At 41.8% G+C, this 22,655-nt stretch overlaps 1 protein-coding gene across 7 annotated transcripts in view; it reads left to right on the top strand.

Annotated features, from left to right (window-relative positions):
- The window catches only part of RPS6KA5 (ribosomal protein S6 kinase A5), a 186,403-nt gene that overhangs the window by 161,816 nt on the left and 1,932 nt on the right, over positions 1-22,655 (top strand). For 6 of the 7 annotated variants that reach the window (XM_032878629.1, XM_032878630.1, XM_032878632.1 and 3 more), the window contains 8 exons: positions 430-591; positions 1,984-2,109; positions 2,479-2,612; positions 3,287-3,380; positions 6,926-7,096; positions 10,804-10,995; positions 19,843-20,002; positions 21,306-21,469. In XM_032878629.1, coding sequence (XP_032734520.1) covers positions 430-591; positions 1,984-2,109; positions 2,479-2,612; positions 3,287-3,380; positions 6,926-7,096; positions 10,804-10,995; positions 19,843-20,002; positions 21,306-21,469 — 1,203 coding nt within the window. The remainder of the gene's footprint in view (positions 1-429; positions 592-1,983; positions 2,110-2,478; positions 2,613-3,286; positions 3,381-6,925; positions 7,097-10,803; positions 10,996-19,842; positions 20,003-21,305; positions 21,470-22,655) is intronic. The other variant, XM_032878633.1, reaches the window with a different exon arrangement.

Raw genomic sequence — 22,655 nt, 5'->3', positions numbered from 1 at the left:
TCAGACATAGCATTGGCTGGAGCCATCAACTGCAGTCAGAAAAGTGCTCATACTTAGGGAGGGGGAAAAAAAAAAAAAATATATATATATATATATATATGTATATACATATACACATATATATTTGTATACAAATAATATATGTATATATGTTCACAAATATATGTACATAGAAATATATAAATTATATATACACATATACACACATAATATATAAATATGTATTTATATAGATATATAAATATAGTAAATTAATATAAATATAAATATATTTATATATTTTTTTTTAACTATTGGTTTGAAATATGTGCTCTTTCCCTATCAACCACTTAAAACCCTAGTCTGTCTTTGTTATTCTTAGACAGTTCTCAGAAAATTCTTCAACTTTGTTGGTTTCTACTTTGGACCAAATTTCTTTCTCTGTTTTAGAAAATAAATTGGGATGATTTAGCCGCCAAAAAAGTGCCCGCGCCATTTAAGCCTGTCATCCGAGACGAATTAGACGTGAGTAACTTTGCGGAAGAGTTCACGGAGATGGACCCCACCTACTCTCCCGCAGCGGTGCCCCAGAGCTCCGAGAGGCTGTTCCAGGTAATCTCCAGGCCCACGCTCACCCACACAGGCCGCTTTTGCTCTGGGAAAAAAGATTGATTTTTCCAGATGACAGTGTTCTTGGCATCTTAAAAGCAAGATTGTCTAATCTCTTCAATATTATCTCTATATTATTAAATATAGATACTGCCCATTATTAACTGAAGCTTATGGTCTGTTAAATAGTAGATATTACTTACATGGTTTTTTTTTATATAAAGCATGCTGATTTTTCACTTGAAATTTTATTTCCACTCAGGCTGTCTTACAGAAAAATACAGTACTGCTTTATCTTACCTCTACCCATATAAATTTTCTTCGGTTCATAAAAATTGTTATCTGATTCTTTATCTTCAGTGAATAATGTCAACTGCTTTCCAACTCCTGAAGATTTAGAAGATTTTCTACTTAGAAAAAGATCTTCTTCAGACTTGCAATACTCTGTATTAAATGGCATCAGAACTCTCTTCTTGACAGCCATTAAGTGTCCGTCCCATGAGTGTAATCTGGTCACCTGGGCTGTGTCTCTGGACCTCAATGACACTAACATCTAGCACATAGCTGGGCACAGAGATGTTTAAAAACTGGTCTTTGAGGGCGCCTGGGTGGCTCAGTGGGTTAAGCCGCTGCCTTCGGCTCAGGTCATGATCTCAGAGTCCTGGGATCGAGTCCCGCATCAGTTTCTCTGCTCAGCAGGGAGCCTGCTTCCCTTCCTCTCTCTCTGCCTGCCTCTCTGCCTACTTGTGATCTCTGTCTGTCAAATAAATAAATAAAATCCTTAAAAAAAAAAAACTGGTCTTTGAACTAGTGAATGTTCTAGCTTGAACAGATTACTTATCTATCACTCTACCACTTTTGGTTCAACACATCCTTCTGGCATTTGGTTTTATTTCTTTTCCAAAACTCAATTTAAAATTTTTAGTCTACGGAAGTATAATGAGCCAAATAATTGCTAAATTAGAAACTAACTGTAGCCTTTGAAATAATAATAAACAAGAGCCCTTGGACCACTTTGTTAAGACCTTGAACTTTATCCTTTTTGAGATGTTAGTTGTGTTTGTATGCGAACTTTTATCAGCAAAGCGAAAGAATTACAGCCGTGAGTCAGATACTGGGGATAGAATAGAAAGGAAGGTGTTTCTGCCTTTCATTTTGAGTTGGTTTAATTCTACCAGAAGATGGCATTATCTCCTTCTGAAAAGCATTTTTCTATTGATTTGAAAAAACCTTGCATTTTAGATTACAAATAAAATAAAATGAGAGTCATCCTAACGCATATGTGAACATTTTTCAGTCTTTTTTCTTGATTTTAGAAAAAAATTATTACATCTTGTCTGGGGTAACCTGGAAAATTGCAAATCCTCATTCTTCACTCTTCCTTTTCTTTTGAAGGGCTATTCCTTTGTTGCTCCTTCCATTCTGTTCAAGCGTAATGCAGCTGTCATAGACCCTCTTCAGTTTCACATGGGAGTTGAACGTCCTGGGGTGACCAATGTTGCCAGGAGCGCAATGATGAAGGTATAGACGTGGTTAATTAAATGACATAGGTATGATTTAAATACCAACACTAATTAACATTGTCAAGGCCACTGAACGGAAGAGACTTCCCATTTGACTAAGACGCCGTTTTAGGAAATGAATAAGTGGAAATAGCAATATTTGCCTTAGAGAATTAGTCACATCCATTTCAGTGAACTCCTTAGCAAATGATGTCTTAAAAAGTTCTAGAGGTGAAAGTAGAAATCAGCTAAAAGGAAGATGAATCTTAGAAGATTCTAAATGTATCCCATGCGTATTTATTAACATTAATAATGTTTTTTACTTCACCATGTCATTTACCCCTCTGCATTCCTAGTATTAAGTTAAATGACGTTGGTCTCTTATCAGGACTCCCCGTTCTATCAGCACTATGACCTGGATCTGAAGGACAAGCCGCTAGGAGAGGGAAGTTTTTCAATTTGTCGAAAGTGCACACACAAAAAAAGTAACCAAGCGTTTGCCGTCAAAATAATCAGCAAAAGGTAGGACCGTGCGTGACGTTCTTTTGTATGGACTCATCCTGGTCAGTGAATTCTGTAAATTAGGATTTTTATTTTAAAATCAGTGGTTTCCTATAAAGCTTTGCACCCATGGGTGTAGCCATTCGGTTCATTAGCTCATCCATTATCCTTCTGACTCTAATAGATGTTTGCTGGTGAAGTATATCCACTGGAGACATAAATCACAGGGTGACGGGCTTTCGATGTTCCTTCGAGAACATTGTCTGTGGCAATCAGACGTGCTCAGCAGCTGTAGCTGTTCCTAATAATTAGAGATTTGAAATACTTTTTTTCTGAAATGACTTAGCAATTTTCCGGTAGCTTTGAGACCCAGCTCGTCGTTTCGGTAACTCCAGATTACCTCCGTGATTATATATTCCTGTTACCAAAATGTCGGGCAAGCCAGGCATCCATTTCTTCGTAGGACTGGCTCTCTTCTAACTGAGAAATAATCATTGTCTCAGGAAGAACGCATTACTTGTTCTGGTGGGGCTAGGATGACTCACTGCTGTCACAGAGACCTCGCTGTGACACTTTGACGGTTACCTTCCGAACGCACTGTCAACAAACACAAAATTCGGGTTGGGACAATCCAGACATAAAAACTTGGTGAAGAAGGGGTAGGTACGTGGAGGCTGACTGCTTTCCTCCTGCAGGATGGAAGCCAATACTCAGAAGGAAATCACAGCTCTGAAGCTTTGTGAAGGACACCCCAATATCGTGAGGCTGCACGAAGTTTTTCACGATCAGGTATTTTGACACGACTTTTCTGGGCATACAAGGGTTTTACTTCTTACCGGGTTCATTGGTGCTGCCAGGTCAGAGTCAGGGACGTGGGATAGGACCCAGCCCCTGGAGAAGACGGAGAAATTTCTTACCCCTCCCCCAGACCAACACATCCTTTCACATCTGCTCTTCTCCCTCAGTGGGCATCTAGGACGCGGACCAAAGGCAGAGGAGCCGGAGCCGGGGGCACTGTCACAAGCTGCACTCTGCTTGTCACCCATTCAGCTGCTGCCCACCGTAGCTTAATCACTGGAGAGTTCTCAGGAGTCCACTTATTATTAGCCTTCAACCTTCTTTTCACTTCCAGAATAGAATATAGAGAGTTGTAAGCCTCATTAGTGCAAGCTGAAGAGGGGAGACGAAGCAAAAGGGCAAAGGCGCTCCTCTCATCTTACGTCAGATGGCGTATTCCGCCCAGACCGCAAGCCTGGTCACGCTGCCCCCTCCTCTCCCAGAAGCGTGTAACTCTGCTCGTGGGAGGAATGCCACTGTGTCGGGGCCATGCCTTCTCCTCAGCCCCTCCACTGCCACCTTCCATGACAAAATTGGCTCTGTTACAGTTACCTTTCCCCCTGGGACTGGATGAGAGGACACGGTCCTATTTGTGACAACATGCTAATAAGCACCAGAGCCAGACCCAGTCCTGATGCGGCTTACCCTAACTCTATCAAAGAAGAAACGGACTCTGAAGGGTCACGAGACTTGTCCGTAGTCACACCACAAGGAAAACCTGGGCTCCAGGCCCGGGCTGTCTCCATGGTGCTCCTGTGACACCGTGTCCTGGGCAGGCCATGGCCCAGTTGTCTGCAAACCCCAAAGTTCCCCGGGTGCCATGGCCAACAGCCATATGTCTCAACCCCAGTAACTCCTGCCCCTTCCTGATCGCGTGCCTCATGTGGGCCAGGTACTGTCCTGGCTGCCACACGTATTGTTCAGTCCTTTCAGTAACGCCATGGGGGGAGAAAATGGAAACTCTCAGAAATTAAATTAAATAACAGGGCCTCATACTTCGTAAGCGGTAATGCTGAGCTCTAGACCCAAACACCCCAACTTCAGATCTCTGCTGCCTTAGGGGAGGCCGGAACATGAAGGGAGCACCTGAAAATGACACGGTCATCTCTTCGCTCTCTGGTTCTCATAGTCAGAAAAGGACTATCTTCGATGTGAGGACTTGGGGGAGTGAGGACATGCCCCTCCACTTGCCTCCATGTCGTTGGGCTACACAACTCCTGTAGAAGTAATGAGTCCCCCAGCCACGGGAGGTGCTTTAAAAGAGCCTGGACAGTTTCCTGTTGAAGATGATTTCCATGATCAATCAGGGAAGGATGACCTTTGACACCATCCTCTGGTTTTGCACTTGTGCCCACCTACGTCCCCGCAGAGACACTCAGTCTCTTAATGTTCAGGCAGCTGTCAGCTCTCAGGAACTTCGTCCCTAGCTTTGTACTTAGACCACAGGTTAAATTTATCATTTGTTATTTTTATATTAAAGAGTTACTGAAGGGTGCCTGAATGGCTCAGTCAGTTAAGTGTCCGACTCTTGGTTTCGGCTCAGGTCATGCATGATAGGGTTGTGAGATCGAGCCCTGTGTTGGGATCCATCCTGAGCTTGCAGCTTAAGATTCTCTCTCCTCTCCCTCCAGCCCTCCCCCAGCACTCAATCTCTCTCTCTTTCTCTCTCTCTCAAAAGAAAAAATTACCGAATACAAGTTGTCTCATGATGTAATCCTATATATACTAGTACAAATATATTAAAATGTATTATATTCTACTCTTGATACTTTGGGTGATTTTTTTCAGTGTAGGTGACAACAGTGGCCTCGATCATCCCCAAGTGCACACGATCTCCTTCAATGGGTGATCTTCAATGGGTGAAATCAACGAGGGTGGGTCTTCAGCGACTCCACAGCAGTGGAGTTCACTTAGTGTACCAGGATCTGTATTCATTTCCTCTTGCTATTGTAACAAATTACCACAAACCTAGGAGTACCAATTTATAAACATATAGTCTGGAGGTGAGAAGTTCAAAATCAGTCTCACTGGTATAAAGTCCAGATATCAGCAGGGCTGGTTCCTTCTGGAGACTCTAAGGGACACTCTGTTTGCTTGCCTTTTTTAGCTTCTGGAGACGGCTCACATTCCTTGGCTTGTGATCCTTCTTTACATCACTCCAATCTCTTGTTTCCATAGTCCTGTCCCATACTGTTGGCTCTGATGGGTAACGTAGACACACTTCCCATCTCAAGATCCTTAATCACACCTGCAAATTCCCTTTACCCTATCAGGTAACATCCGCGGGTTCTGGGGGTTAGGATATGGATGTCTTTGGAGGACCCATTATCCAACTGTCTCATATGTATTTTCTCACAGTTACCTGTTTTATTGGTAAGGGTCCTAAAGCTCATACCGGTTAAGTAGGGCCCCAGGGTCATAAGGAAGTAGCATTCCAGGTTTGACTCTAAAACCTATCTTTTAAACTACTTGCAGGTATTGCTTTCCATTTTTTTCTTAAAGCTCACTGGCATATGCTTGTAGCAGACCTTCAACTTCGACCGTATCTGTTGTATGTAGAAACTCAAATCACCTTGATCTCTGGTAGCCTGTAAACAACTCCCGTACTAAAATGTTCACCTTTTAAAATGTGCCCTATATGTACAGGATAATTGCCTTTTTTATGAAGCTTTTCTCCCCCTGGATTTTGCTGATTCAAAAGGAAGCATGTTTGCTGAACGATGTTGGTTCTGTAATACATAGCACCTAAATCTGTTGACTGGGTATCTTTTTAAACTATGTTTGTGTTCATTTGAGAGCTGATACAGTTTCTTTGCTTTTTGATTGCCCCTGTTATTTTCTTTATGGACATGTATGCAAGGCATAAGAAATAACTTTTAAACTATTTAATTAAGAGAATGCCACTGGTATGCAAAGCAATTATTTAAAGAAAAACGAAAATAAAAAAACACCACCCTTGAGCTATGGGTATTTGCCGTGGATATTAACAAGGACCCCTGAAACTAATCCATTAAGCTCTCACAGGAGGTTCAGATCAACTTCATGAAACAATACCTTTTTTTAAAAGATATATTTGCCATTCAGTGGGTGGGTCAGGCCTCCTGTGGGCAGTTGCCCATACTCTGTCCTTAATCTTCTCCATTATTTAAAGCAGACAATTTCACATTATTATCAGCACTAGGCCATACTTTAAAAAGAAAGATATGTAAACTTGATAGAGAGGGTTGGAATGGAATTCAAATGAAAGAATTAGTCAAGGAAGGGATATATAAAGATTTCACTGCAGCACTTGAAATTTTCCATGACCAAAATAGAATTCTAAAAAAGCCACATTATCCCTCAATTCTTTCCTCTCCACCATTAAGGCTTGCTATTGATTATTTTAACAAGGGATTATCTAAATTTATTAGCGGTAGTTAATTGTCCAGGAATGTTTCATCCGTAAATGCACTTCTCTTCATGAAAGCCCTCCTCATTCTTCTTTTTTTCCTCTCTAGCTTCACACGTTCCTGGTGATGGAACTTCTGAACGGGGGAGAGCTGTTTGAACGCATTAAGAAAAAGAAACACTTCAGTGAGACGGAAGCCAGCTACATCATGCGGAAGCTCGTTTCGGCCGTGAGCCACATGCATGATGTGGGCGTGGTGCACCGGGACCTGAAGCCAGAGGTATCACGGGACCCGCGCTCCCTCCTGTGGCTCTCAGTCCAGCCTCAGTCCCAACCCTGTCCCCTCCCCAACCGCCGCCGCAGGGTGGGCTTTTCTTGTTTCATGGTTTAGAGCTTTCTGCTAAAGAGATACTTGCAGAGATACTGTTTCTTGGATTTTCTTTCTCCTCTATTTTAGTCTAAAATAAATTTGCTTTTTTTTTTTTTTTTTTTTTTTTTGCCAGCAGATCATCTTGAGGTTATATTTGTAAATGTGAGAGCCTTTTATGGAAGAAATACTTTATGCAACAGTTGTGGGCCAAAAATAGTAATGGAAATTTTTGTAGCAGAAAATAATATCCTTTCTATATGTGTACCATTTTAGAGGGTTTTTTTAAATGATGTATTATGAAAACTTTTTTTCATTTTTATCATCGAATTGATTAGCTCATGAATAGGAATGCATATAATTCTATTCTAAATATTTAAACATAAAGAATTGTCTTGGTTTAATTAGTTGTACCGCCCTTATATGTGCTTCTCTTTGTTCACGTATTGTATTTATAGAATTGTGTAGCAATGCACAAGCAGCCCCTATTTATATATTTCTTCTTTCGAAAGGTTAATAGAAAAGATTCTGGCTCCAGAATGTCCTTGTTTAGTATCAAAAATCTGGAAGTTTCCCCCTTTTAGGAAATCATCAAAATAATAATAAAAATTAAAACACAAAACCCAATAATTTATAAAAGCGTAACAATGACTCATCCTTTATCATATGTAAAATTACACATATTTCTTCTTCAAAATAGAACTTCATTTTTAATTACCATGTGGTTATAATGCATTGTCAAATTTGTTTAAATAATAATTTATTTGGAGTTCATTTTTTGTGTTAAACCACAAAAGAATATGTCTCTGAAAGCACCATTTTTTGCCTGTTTAAATATCTTGGATCATTGGTAGGAAGAGGATGTTTTAAAAATGGAATTCTTTTTTTTTTTTTCTTTTTAGATTTTATTTATCTATTTCAGAGAGAGAGAGAGAGCACAAGCAGTCGGAGGGGCAGAGGAGGAAGAGAAGCAGACTCCCTGCTGAGCAGGGAGCTTGATGTGGGGCTCCATCCCAGGACCCTGATATCATGACCTGAACCAAAGGCAGATGCTTAACTAACTGAGCCATGCAGGTGCCCCTAAAAATGGATTTCTGTGCATCCAAATATAACTGACTAATTCTAAAGCATATAAACTTCTGTCTGTGGACTTCCTATTACTGTTATTCATATTACTAGTAATTAGTCAAAAGTGAATTGTGTTTTATGAACTTGCAACTATGCTAGCTCCCCCTCTGCTTCCTTCATCCGAGTTCTCACTCTCCTACAGAACACCCACTGAAAATATGGTGCTCCGTACATCAGAGATTAGCGATCTATTTTTAAATGTGAAAGCACACCACTTAAATGTTTTCTTGATAGACAAGGAACAAGCATGTAATTTTTTTAATTGAAAAGATCTGTTCCATGACTGTATAGAATTCATTTTCACATGTTTTATTCTTTGATAACTGGCCATCTGTCATCCCATGAGTCTCAAATGAGGCAACTGTCCTCTCCAACAGAATTTAAATTTGCCTTCCTATTTTACTGATAAAAAAGATACTTATGTTACTTAGTTCTTCTTATTTGTTACAAACCTTTTCTTTCAAATAATCCTCTGAAACGAGGAATTGTCATATTATTTGGGACATTCTACCACAGTGATAGCGGCCCTAAATCAAAATAGACCGTGGAGAGAGGAAAATGTGCCTTTGTACTAACATCCTCATAATAAAGTAGTTTCCACTTGGACTTTTAAATGGTAGAGTATATTACTTCCAAACTAAAAGTTTAATTCCTCTCCCACTGATGTCATAGTTTAAGATCTGATTATATATCTCTTGGTTTATATTTGTGTGGCCTTGGCTTTCTGCTTAGGCAAAATCCTAAATTCTGGGTGAGAAGCAGACAAATTTAGAAGCTGGCTGACTTTCCTGGTGGGCTGCTTTGTACTTTTCAAACTGGACCCCATACCCCTTGAAAGATTAAGAAAAACTGCATCAAATTAGTTTCAGATGGGGCTTGAGATGAGGCTAAATGGCCCTTGCTTCCTGCCACTCTCGCCCATGTGCACCCAGCTCCACTCGGAGAGCGGAGTCTCCTGCATTTCAAGAACTGCGGCTAAGGAAGTCCTCTGCCAGCCTTACTATAGCATAAACTGAAGTCATTTCCAAAGGCTGAGCAGACTGGATGAAGCCATGGGCCAGGGGCAGGTTCACACCGCGGAGACGCTTGAGAGCCATTTGCTGAGACTTCTCCGGAATGCAAGCACGTGAACCCCAGCTCTCACTTAGTGGTGGTGAACCTTACATTCCGTCATATCCACGTTGTAATTCCATCACGCATTCAGGATCAAGCATTATATAGAGAACATTTAAGAAAACTTTTTAATACTTCTGCTTTTCTTTCCTCTCACTTTATTCATTCTTAACTTTTGAATGAAAGGTGTAGAAGATTTTTCTTCTTGGTATGAATGAAGCCTTCTTTATTTTGGTTGGTGTAATAGTAACAAAGCAAATGATGTTCCAGATCTGAGGAATAATTTAATAAATACAAAGACAGAGGAGGTTTTGTCAAGATGTCTGAAGACAATGTAAGCAGATTCACCCACTGTGGGTACTAGCCTGAGAGACGGAAAAAAAGGGTGACCGTGCATCAGATGGTTAGCATTTATTAAATGTGTGATAAACACAAAAATGATACAGTAAAGCCTTAGTGACTGAGAAGGCTTGGCAGACAAAGGATTTAAGGAAACAGTGTTTTCTGAATGACTGAGGGATGATATCCATAAGCATCAAAAAATGCTTAAGTGTTAACTGTTTGGGAGAAAATATTTCTGAAATGTAATGTAGGTCTTTACCGTGTCTTCTTTCTTTCTTTTTTATTTTTTGAAGATTGATTTGTTCAAGTAGTCTCTATACCCAACGTGGAGCTTAACTCACTCCCAAGATAAAGAGTCACTTGCTCTTCCAACTGAGCCAGCCAGGCACCCCTACTATGTCTTCTTTAAGAAGATATACTACAGACAGCTATTTTATTTATTACTTCATTCAATGGATGGATATTTACCAAAGCACCTACCATATGAGTGTCCAGGTTTTGGGACTAGAGTCATAAATGTGGTGGACACATAGTCCCTGCCATTAAGGAATGGTGATGGTCTAATGGGAGAGGAAGACGTTGAATTTCTAATACCATGATGCTAAGGAACAGAAAGAAAACATGCTAGCAGAAAATAGAAAGAGTCCTGACTTCAGTTTGGTGGCACAGTTTGGGCGATCTCTCCAAATGAGGAGTAGGAGCACGTGAGCCAGGTCAGAAGGGAGGTTGAGGAAGGAGGGTAGAGGGCCAACACCAAGAGAGAAAAATGTAGACAAAGGCTCTTCTAACATGGGAAGAGGCGTGCTACGATTGAAAAATGTTTCACAAGACATTATAAAATTAAAATAATCCAAAAAAAAGCATAAGGCAGAGAACAACAGTTCACCGACATCAAGCTCCCAGAGACCCTCCCCAGCAGACCTCTCTCCGAGCCTGAGTCCAGTATCAGTGTATAGATAAATGGTGTTACAAAAATGGCATCTCCAAGTCCCAGGACAGTTTCACGAGAGACTAATTAAAGTGTTTATATCTTGCAGAATTTATTATTCACTGATGAAAATGACAATTTGGAAATCAAAGTAATCGATTTTGGGTTTGCACGCTTAAAGCCACCTGATAACCAGCCTCTCAAGACACCCTGCTTCACCCTGCACTATGCGGCCCCCGAGCTCTTGAATCATAACGGCTATGATGAGTCCTGTGACCTCTGGAGCCTGGGCGTCATTTTGGTGAGTTCATTTCCCTAGAGCCAGGAAACCTAGGCAGTTTCCAGATGGCCTCTTACCTGTCTCTCTCTCTCTCGGCTGTTTTTCTTCAGATTGTGGGGGGAAATTGGCAGCTGGGTTTCTTTTCTGTACAGTCTATGAAAGCTCTAACCCAAGACTGTTTCCCTTTTTTTAAAAATTTACACTGGAGACAATGTAGAAACTTTCATTTTGGTTTATTTTGAAATAATTGGAGGCACTGCGTTTTATGTGCATAGGAATTTATATAGTCTTTTTTTTTTTAAAGAAGCTGTTTTCAAAAAATAGGCATATTGGATGTAATGTGAAAATGGTAAAGTAACTTATTAGGAGGAAAATGTTAAAAAATACATTCTGTGAGATTTTCAGACTAAAAATATAATTAAAGAAGATAATTTAGGATAAATTAACAAATTAATTGCTAGAACAAGAAGTATTTATAGTAGCTTATAGTAATTGTGGTAAGCATGCTTCTCACAAAATGTCCTTGGCTGCCGTGATCAGAAACAACATTAAGCTAGAAAAACCTTGGCATGTTTCTTCTCAAAATAGCTTGACTTTTTCTGCATGTAATTTGTAATGCATAATCTTAGGGAGAAAATTTCAGACAAATACAGAAAGATTTAAGGAACAAGTGAAATCACTCATAATCTCATTGTGTGGAGATGATGTGTACGCGCTCTCCCGCTCCTAACCACCCCGCCTACCGCCACCATGTTATGTGTGTTTTCTGTCAACTATGTGGGTTTTTTAACAAATGAGATTATATTATGCATGTGGTTTGGGCCTCTAGAGTTCATTTAACCATTTCTTTACTAATGAGCAGTTAGTGTTTTCTAGTATTTTGCTAATTACAGACTACGTAAATGATTTTTTTTTTTAACATATGTGGTTGCATTTGTCTCATTATTTCCTTGGAATAGACTCCTAGGAGAAGGACATGCACATCTTTATTTTGACATATATGCCTGGATTTCCTTCTAGAAGGTTTAACAGATCATGTTCTCATCAACTGTGTGCGAATACATCAGATACTATCGATTTCAATCTTAAATTATTTCTCACTGTTGTTATAACTTGCATACATTTCTTTGATGAATATTCAGTTTTGAGCATCTTTTCAAGTATTTGGACATTTGTATTTTCTTTTTTATGAATTGCTGTTTATGAGCTTTGCCCATTTTCCTGTGCGGAAATTTTTCTTTCTTTCTTTCTTTTTTTTTTTTTTTTTTCTTCCTGTGTGGAAATTTTTCTTACTGTAAAGCTCTGGGAAGGATCTTAATCCTTTGTCTGCCATTGATATTGGAGATATTTTTGGTCATTTGTTTGAAAACATTGTTTATAGCAATATGGGATTTTCTTTTGGGTGTTAGGAGGGTTTAAATGGAGAATGCTTTATTTCTATATAGTAAGATGTTAGTCTTTTCCTTTACAATATGTGGCTTTGATGTCAGATTGTCCCTCCACCCCTACCCCAACCCGAGATTACAAAAAATTCCCCTAAATTTCCTCTAGAATTATATTTTCTTTTTATACTTAAATCTTCACTCCATCTGGGGTTTATTTTGGTGTCAGCTTGTTTTCCCCCAGTGGCTATAGCCCGTTATCCCCAAACGACGGTTCTTCTTTTATTTTTAAGTTCTAAATGGTTTTCATTTCAGCAACTTTAAGTCATCATTTATAATTTTCAAACTAAAATTAAATATTTATGAATAAGATCTTTTAAATAAAAAATAACTAACTCCTATAGATTTGAGAGTTTCGTTTAAGGACTAAAACCTCTTATATTTTCATTAGCATTCTCCTAAAAAATTAGCCTAAATAAAAAGGAGCTTTCCAATTTTAGCAATAGTATAGAATTGCCCTTGGTAAAAGAGCCTTTACTTTAAGTATAGGTCAGTGATAATCCTCAACCTCTTTAAGGTTGGGTTTTTTTTTTAAGATTTTATCTTTATTTGATAGACAGAGATCATAAGTATGCAGAGAGGCAGACAGAGAGAGAGAAGGGGAAGCAGGCTCCCTGCTGAGCAGAGAGTCTGATGCGGGGCTCCATCCTAGGACCCTGGGATCATGACCTGAGCCGAAGGCAGAGGCTTAACCCACTGAGCCACACAGGCACCCCCTCTTTAAGGTTTTAAAAGAGAGTCTTAGACACACGGACAGGTATTTTCAAGCTTCCGAATGCCATATTCATGGAAATAAGTGTGTAATGGCATGGGTTTGGAAGCCATGCTTCTCTCTTGATCTACTCATCAAGTTGTTAAGACAACCAGGGAACAAAGAGCAGCTTACGCGATAGCACAGGAACACAGCCACAATATCCAGACTGTGGGAAGTGCTACAGGACAAATAGAACTTTTTTATTTGTCCTGTTCTACTGGACAAATAACCCTTTTTTCTCCTAGGAGAAAAAAGGTAGCCCAAGAATCTATAGACCAAAAGACACTTCTGAAACAATATTTACATTTGCTTGAATTCTGATTCAAGCAAATTCTAATTTTAATTCTATTTATTAAATTCAAACTCTGAGCCATACAGATATAATTGTAATCATAGATATATACATGTGTGTGACACAGCTGGAGAAATCTGAATACCATTTGGCTACTGATGATATAAAGGATTACTACTAATTTCTTTCAGGTGTGATCATAGTGTTGTGGTTGTGGTGTTAAAAGAAACTTTGCCTTTTAGAGATACACAATGAAATACAGACGAAGAACAAAGTTAGCACACGATTTAAAGAGTCACAAAAAAACAGAATGCTTTGCAGACTTTTCCACACGCATGAATGCATGCCTCCAGAAGATTTAGACACAAAGCCCCAGCAATTCTGTAGCAAGCATAAAGTTTATTTGGAGTCTCCTGATTGCCTTAGAAATCGATGGCCTTTTGGGGTGCCTGGCTGGCTCAGTCAGTAGAGCATGCAACTCTCCATCTCAGCGTTGTGAGTTCAAGCCCCACATTGGGTATAGAGATTACTTAAAAACAAAATCTTAAAAAAAAAGAAAAGAAAAGAAAAAGAAAGAAAGAAAGGAAATCAATGGGTTTTTTTGTGTGTTATATCTAATAAACATGGATGTGGCTATGATAATATGAAAATAATTTACATCGCCCCCGTTGAATAAAATAAATACTCTGGGAAGCTGCTTCATGTGGCAGCTCGACTATGGCTCGTCTACAACCCAGTCTTCCTCAATGGGTATGCAGTCCCTGTCAGAAACATACAGGACTTTAATTAAAATAGAGCTTACCCAGTGGCTTAGCTTGGTGTTGCCATAACAGAATGCCTCCGATTAGGTAGCTCTAGCAACAGAAATTTATTTTCTCACAGACTGGAGGCTGGGAAGTCCAATACCAAGATGCCCGCAGTGTCGGCGTCTGGTGAGGATTTTCCCCTTGGTTTGTAAACAGCCACCTGCTCTCTGTATCCTCACATGGCCTTCCCTCCGTGAGTGTGCTGGGAGAGAGAGCGCGAGTGCACAAGCTCTTGGCTGTTTCTTTTTATAAGGACACTAATCCCATTGGATCAGGACCCCGCCCTCATGACTGAATGTGATTTTAATTACCTCCATAAAGGCCTTGTCTCTAAATATAGTCACATCAGGGAGTTGGGTCTTCAACACAGAAATTTTTTTTAAGATTTATTTATTTGAGAGAGAGAGAGAGAGAGAGACTGTGTGTGCGTGCTTGGGAGCAGGGGAAGAGAGAGAGAGAATCTCAAGCAGACTCCCCACTGAGGGAGCCTGACACAGGGCTTGATATCACAGCCTGAGCCAAAACCAAGAGTCAGATGCTTAACCAACTAAACCGCCCAAGTGCCCCAACATACGAACTTCGGAGGCACGAAACATTGAGCCCCGAACGCAGAGTATTCATGTGGGATAGGATTCTGTGGCAACCAGCCGGCATATACAATTCCATTTAAAACATAATTCTTCCAAGTGTTTTATTTAGGAGAGCTTATTGTTTTACTTTTTTCTCAAAATTTTATTTTGGAAATTTCAGACCCAGAAAAAAAATTGAGAGAATAATACTGTGAACGTCTAGCATTTTGCCACATTGCCTTTTTCTTTCTCTCGATTTTTCTCTTATGCACACTCTCCGTGTGTATGTGTATGTGTGTACAGGTACATACATATATATGATATAGTATAGATATGGTCACAAACACATACATAGATATATACCTTTAGGTGTATAAATACTGTTTGCCACACCATTTGCAAACAACTTGCAGGCACAAAATTTTTTTCAACACAAGTTGATTCCTGGGTAATCAACTAAAATTGTAAGATATTGATTGGAGTTAAGAAAAGGCTAAAGTTTGTCTATTTCCGCCTCATCCAGAGCAGGGATCTTTTCTACAAGGTCCCTGATCACTGGTCTCCTTTAAACACTTCTAAAGATGGAGAATTAGTTTTGCTACCCGACAGCTTGTTACATTACTACGCATCAGAAAGCAAGAAAACTGTATTTATAAAGGTTACTTTCTCATATGTAGCTACATTCATTTCTGTTAGGAAGTAGGGTAGGATTAAGAAGTGGAATATATTTTAGAAAACTGGCGGCGTCCACTGAACATACACAGACCAAATGACCCAGCAGTTCACCCTCAGGAATAAACCCAAGAGAAACTGTATTTTTATATTCCAAAAGATGGGTATAAGAAAAAATATATAGGGCACCTGAGTGGCTCAGGCGGTTAAGTGCCTGCCATTAACTGAAGTCATGATCCTAGGGTCCTGGGATTGAGTCCCACGTCTGGCTTCCTGCTCAGTGGGGAGCCTGCTTTTCCCTCTGCCTCTCTCTCTCTCTGTGCATGTCTCATGAATAAATAAACAACATCTTAAAAAAAATTTTAAAAATATATAGCATGTTTTAAAATGTCCCAAACTGGAAACAAATCAAATGCTCATCAGTAATAGAAAGGTATTCTAGTCTGGGCTCCCCAGAAAGCAGAACCTGAAGCTAAAGTATGTCTCGTCTTCTTCCTAAGGCGCATAATCCCAGCAGCAGGAAGAAAGCAGAGAAAGAGGGATTGCAGATGGCGCACATCTGTTGTATAGTGCAACTGATCCCTTGAGTTCATGAACCAGACCTCTAATGAAGCAAGCTCTAAGTTTGCAGGGACAGACACATGAATTTTATAAGTGGGCCATGTACCCATAAAATCTAGATATGGGGGCAGTACGTGGGTGGCTCAGTCAGTTAAGCATCTAACTCTTGTTTTTGGCTCCTATAATGATCTCAGGGTCATGAGATCAAGCCCTTCGTGGGGCTCCACGCTGGGCAACGAGACTGCTTAAGATCCTCTACCTCTCCCTCTGCCCCCCACCACACCGATTTCAGTCTCTCTCTCTCTCTCTCTCTCTCTCGCCCGCCACCTCTTTCTCTAAAAAAAAGAATCTAGATATGAGGACCCAGCACCAGCTGATGGTTCAGTCTGATCCTCAAGAACAGAGCTCCGACCACAGGGCATTGTCCTGAGCAGGGGCCTTCACTGAGTTTTTCGTGTTCTAATATACCATCCAGCAAGCAAGCCCAGTTTCCCTTCTTCCTCCATCAGTTGGTCATCGGGAACCCTTCCTCAGTGAGGCCACTGGCTTGAGTTAGGAGTGTTGATGCAGCAGAGATGGGTAACGCACACCCATGGATGTGACTTACTCCTGCCTTCTGGACCTCCTGGGGCTGGTTCTCAGTGTGCCATGTCCACAGTATATGGGATCGCTGCTGCAACTTTGAGTCAGCGCAGCTGCTGGTCCAGGCACACGATGTACTGGTCTTGGTATCCCTTCCATGGGCACACATGGTCTGCTAGGAACCAGTAGCATCCAGGAGCTGTTTCTCAGAGAGTAGTTCTCTGCCACAGAAGACAAGAACCTCACCCCAGAATCCTTCACATCTGCCCTGCGACTCCTCTCATGCACTTGCCAGAGACATTGCACAGCATCCTTACTTCTAGCACAATCGAGTCAGCCAGATCCGATGGCCTAGGTAGGAAGACATCCTGTGTTACAGCTGGGACCTGCTGCGGAACTCCTTGACTCCAGGCTGCACTTGAAACTGGTAGCCTTCCCAGTCACTTGATAAATGGATTGGAGCAGTATTCTCGAGAAAGCAATATATGCTGTCACCAAAGTCCCAAGAAGCCCACTACGTCCTATGCCTCTTTCTCAGCAGTACAAGGTACAAGCAGTTTGTCTTTCAGGGACAAGTCTCTGTGCCCCTAACCAGAGGACCTCTAAACCCTTCACCAGTGTGACAGTCCCCTGAATGTTTATCCGGTCTGTTGCCCTCGCTCTGCCATTCGTGTGCTTAGAAGGCATGTAGGACACTGCTGGTTTCCGCCCACCAGGTCTCCCTTCGTGAAGACATCAATACCAAGAGCCAGCATGAGGTTCTTGAGAATACCAGGATGGTCAAAGTCCTAACAGGCTGTATGAGAACAGAGCTGGAGAGTTCACATAGCTCTTGGACAGCACAGTGAATGCTGTCCTTGCCATGTAAAGACTTGCCGCGTTGGTAGAAATCAAGAAATCAAGAAGAATCTATTGACCAGATAAGTAGGTGCTTATCAGTGCCAGCCCCATACTGACTTGTACCACATTCAGCGTGGCCGCTCTCCCAGCTTGTCCCTTTTAGCCAGGGCCTGTAGTGCCTTTGGTGTGGACACTGTTCCCTGTTCTCCTCAATTCTTCCTCCACAGGGACCACACTTAATGCAGTCGTGTAGTAGCCTTTACTTTAAACTCTGCTCTCTGGGGAACCCGGGCTAAGATAGTTCGTGCCAGCAGTGATCTAGAAGGTGGACCTTTAGGAAGGGGCTTTAAAGTCGCATGACTCAGGAATGGGGTCCCTACTGCCTTCCAACCAGAGAAGGAGGAGGAAGGGAAAACGGGGAAGTTGGGTGTACTACTGAGCAGGCTGCTGCTGTTACCAAAGGCAATGGGTTGCTCCATCCTGTCACACGGACGATAAAGATGAAGAAATAGCCTCGGAGAGCTTAACTGATTTGCCCAACCTAGTAACAAAACAGCTAAAAAATAGAAGCTAGTAAGTAAAAGAGCAGAAAGCCAGGTCTGTCTGACTCAAAAGCTCATGTTCCCCTCCTGCCATGGATCTTCTCTCTGGAGTAAGGATGGCAGAGGGCGGAGGCCCTAGTCACACATCCTGGAAAGTTACACTGGAGCGGGGGTGGGCCTTTGTCAGCTTGAAAGAAAATGGCCTTCTAAGGAGACTAAGTAGCTGGAGTGCCGTCAGGGAGGCCAAGAAACTGTTGGTGTGGAACACAGGTTGGGAACCCGGGGGCCTCACAAGCTGGGCCTGGCGGGCGAGGTCAGAGCCTTCGAGACACCAGCGAGGTGGGTCCCTGTCAGGAAGCCAGTGCTGGCGTCTAAGGAGGGAGACGTCGGGGAAGTGCTGAACGTCACTGTGTGTGCGTGAAGGGTAAAGGCGAGAAGATTTAGGGAGGGTTTGGGTTTTCTTAAATTGTGTTGTCATTGTTCTTCCGGTGTCTTCGCATTTCCCTCCTTAGAACACATATCTTCACGTCGGGTTGCTCCAAGTCAGTAACGGAGGTCTCTTCTCCTCGGTGTCTTCGATCTTCACACCCTCCGTCCATAATTCTCTCAGGCACAGTTTTCTGGTACACAAAGTCCAAATTCGCCCAAAGCCTCCTGGTCTCTGGTCACCTCAGAGGAGCCAGGTGTCTTCTCCACTCTTTCTGGGGCTTCGTTCCTTTGTGTTCAGTCGTCCTCAGCCAGGGTTTGTGGAACACCCACCTACTCGTATCTCCTGCTTTCTCCTTTTGATGTCCTTTTTATTTTCCTGTCTGGGATCATCCATCTTTTGTGAGAGCCAGTGTGTGAGAGTGGCATCACCATCTTGGCATCATGAGGGTGACCGTGCTTGTCAGACACATGGCCAGAAAAGAGAAATGGCCGACTCCTTTCAGGTCACAGGGACTTCTCCCTGGGTACACAGCTCTGCCTGAGAGCAGGGCTTGAAACAGAGACCCTCCTCTTTGTGTCCCTTCGAGAGTAACCGCCGTGGTGAGCTGGCTCCTACTGACGCCACCGCTGTCTCCTCACTGGGTGGCGCTTCCATGGTGTCTGTGCTCGGACACTGTCACCTCACTCCACCATTCTTGGCCATCTGTCACCTCCGTAGGCCTGTAAGTCTCTCAGCAAGCAGAGAGAGAAAACTCTCCAAGAAGTTTAAAGTTTTAAATTTAATCTCTGATGCACAGACAAGCCTTACTTAGCTTTCCAGTTTTTCTGTTGACTTCTTAAAGGGCAAAAACCTTAAACATAAATTTTCAAACACATGGCTACAGTGAGAACAGGTGGTTTTAGAGAATTCATTCCATTTAACTCCACAATGAGAAAAATAAAGTGAAAGTGGTAATTACAACCAAAATAGGAAGGCCTAAATTAAAATGTCTGAAGCCCTTAACCACAGTTAATGTCCTGAGGAAAGGATGTGTAGAACTGAATAAAGAAAAAAAAAAGTTAATGAAAGGTTCTGCTATCTCTCAACTTTCTGTTAACAGTAGCACTGTCTTTTCTGAAGTAGTTGGAATGTCCTTGTTTTGTTCTTCTTGCTCTTTAAATTTTGATCTAATAAGCTGTCTCACTTTATTTACAAGGCTTTGAAATGTGTTTGTTGCTTCCTTGATAGAAGAAGGCTACATAGTCTTTTAAACCCAGTAATGCTAGTTGTCGTATTTGGTAAATTATGCTGATGAAGTTCGTAATGAAATGACTAACATGGCTTTGACAATGACTTTGGCAGACATTCTCATTTGTTTCTTTTTTTTTTTTCTTAATAGTATACAATGTTGTCAGGGCAAGTTCCATTCCAATCTCATGACAAAAGTTTGACATGCACCAGTGCGGTGGAAATCATGAAGAAAATTAAAAAGGGAGATTTCTCCTTTGAAGGAGAAGCCTGGAAGAATGTATCCCAAGAAGCTAAAGATTTGATCCAAGGTAAGACTCTAGTGAAATTTTACATTGCATATGATGTGTAGTGATTGAAGTGGAAGCATACCCATTCATAGGTATTTGTTAATTAAGGAATTCACGTGTGTTCTAGGTTTCTGATTACTCTACTGAGCCTTTTTTTTTTCTTACCGGAACACTATCCCTTAGTAATATTCTCCACATCTGCAGGGTCCACCAGCATCTCAATCTAGCACCTCCAAAATAAACTGACATTATTTTACTATCCTTTTCCCAAAAATATTCCCCATCCCATCCTCCTCTTGCACTGCCAGGAAGCCAGAATGGGCGTCACCATCCACCCCCCCCACCTTCCTTACCTTCCACAGCCAGCCACCCAGTCCTGCAGTTCACCTTCCGTCCTCACCGCCCCCTCGTCCCCATCCACATGGCTGCCCCCCGGTTCCTTCCATCCTTTCTCTCCTAAGAGCCCATGGCACCCTTTTGGTTTGTGTCACTGCCTCTGCCTTTACCTCTCTGTTATGAGTCAGCAGAGTAACCTTCCTCATACCCAGCTGTGATCATGCCTCTCTTCTGCTAAAAGTCCTTCAGAGAGGCCCTGTTAGCTTCCGGTCAGACTCGCATATGGGAGCATATGAAATCCAGAACCCTTGAGGAATTGGCCCTGCCTGCCCCTGCCTCCTATTCCCCTCATGCTGCCTTTGAATTCTTCCCATGTGCCCGTGCTCAGATTCCTGCACAACTTCACACTGCTCCTTCTAATCCTGGGGAAACCCTCTTCATCGAGCCCACTTGTACTCATCCCGCAGGACTCATCTTCTGGAAGCCTTCCAGGGTGTCCACACTGCGGTCAGAGATCTCCCCGTGGGTCGCCAACACGCTGTGCATGGGGGTGTTACTCTTGCGCTTGTCTCCCGATGCTGTCACGGTTGGTTTTTGTCTGTGTGTCTCCTCATGGCTCCTCTTTGGGCCTCCATCTCCTTACCTCTAGCGGCTTACTGCACTTGCTGACTCGTACAAGATGTTTGCATACGAATGAAGTGCATCTAGGTACCCCCTGTTCATGTGGAGCTTCCCAGTCGCCAATGGGAGTCTTTGTGTTGGGTGCCAGTCTCTTCTCGGGAGAAATCAATTAGCCTACGGTAGACACAGGCTATTGTGGGCCTAGTCGTTGGCATTCAGGATTTACTGAGGGGTGGAAATGTATATGAAAATGTAATGACTCTGTAGGAGTTTGAATCCTTCTCAGGACCATTGTATCATGTGAACCTCATTGAAATTTATGTTTGAAACAAATCATGAAATAAAAATATCTTAATTATTCCTATAGGACTCCTCACAGTCGATCCAAATAAAAGGCTTAAAATGTCGGGCTTGAGATACAACGAATGGCTTCAAGACGGTAGCCAGCTGTCCTCAAATCCTCTGATGACTCCAGACATTCTAGGGTCTTCAGGAGCTGCTGTGCAAACCTGTGTGAAAGCAACCTTCCACGTAAGGCCCTGTGCTCCACACATGGTGGGCAGGTTTGAAAAGGAATCAGATATGTTTACTCCATAACCTCCAAGACACGCTCTTGGTACATTTAAAAGAATGTGTTATTTTCATTCTAGGTGTGTTTTTATAAATCCCTCCATAATAAAAACACATTTATTAACAGAAAGTATGTGGGGGACCCGAGTCACTGCCAACCCACAAAATACTTACTTGACATTCCGGATGAGTTTGTGAGATGAGGCAGTAGTCTGATATTTGAAGAGTTGAAAATTTTCAGTAGATAATGAAAACAATATGCATTGTGTTGGAGCTTTTCTCTCTCAAATAGGCTAAATCATTTTCTTTAAAAGCTATAAATAAACATTAGGAACTTAAGGCACATGTGAAAAGTCCACTCACTCAGCCGCCCCTTATACCTAACATACCCTCATGACTGTGAGGGGTAGGGAATAAGAGTATGCTGTTCCAAGCAGATGCAAAGGTTTTAAGAGAATTATGTAAGAAATAGATGAGTTAGGGAGAAGTGACGTACCTCTGAAGGGATTACCTTGAGAAAGGAAAAGGGCTAGCGTTTCTTCTTCAGTTGCAGACATGGATTAAAAATTAATGAACTAGGGTATGTTGAGGTGTGAAGAGATTAACCGCAGGTTTGTTCAGATGATCCCCAACTTCCCAGTGACATTTGATGCAAAGCTATCAAGAGTAACCCCAGTGACACCCAAACTGAAGTCTGAAAGAAGTGGAGACAGGAAGCCATGAGGAGAAAGCCAGGCCGAGGCAGGTGGAGCTGAGCCTCTCTGTGCAGACAAAGTATCCGAGATATACCCCAATTACCCCAACCTGGAAGTGGAGAGGAGAGCCCTAACAGATCCAGTCTGCTCTGTTTGGAGATTTTGTGATCAGAATTTTAAATCTCAGACACAGCACTAATAAAAGTAACGGGGGTTGAGAGGTTGGTGTTTTTTATTGAAAGGTAACACTGACTTCTTCAAAAGATTTATGAGAACCCTAACTCCTGAACAGCCTGGCTGGTTTGATTTACACAGAGCCGTTGAGACTCGAACCCTGAGCTTCCAGACCCTGCCTGTAGGTTTGCGAGTGAAGGTTTTCAGGACCTTATTCCCAGAGCAATTTGGAGCTGTGACTGGCGACGAAAAAAGTTGTCCTCTGCTAGGAGCCCTAG

Source organism: Lontra canadensis, unplaced genomic scaffold, assembly GCF_010015895.1.
Source record: "Lontra canadensis isolate GAN:19392208 unplaced genomic scaffold, GSC_riverotter_1.0 scaffold64, whole genome shotgun sequence".
Classification (NCBI taxonomy): Eukaryota; Metazoa; Chordata; class Mammalia; order Carnivora; family Mustelidae; genus Lontra; species Lontra canadensis.
Note: the sequence above shows the minus strand (reverse complement) of the source record. Positions and strands in the feature narration are given on the sequence as shown.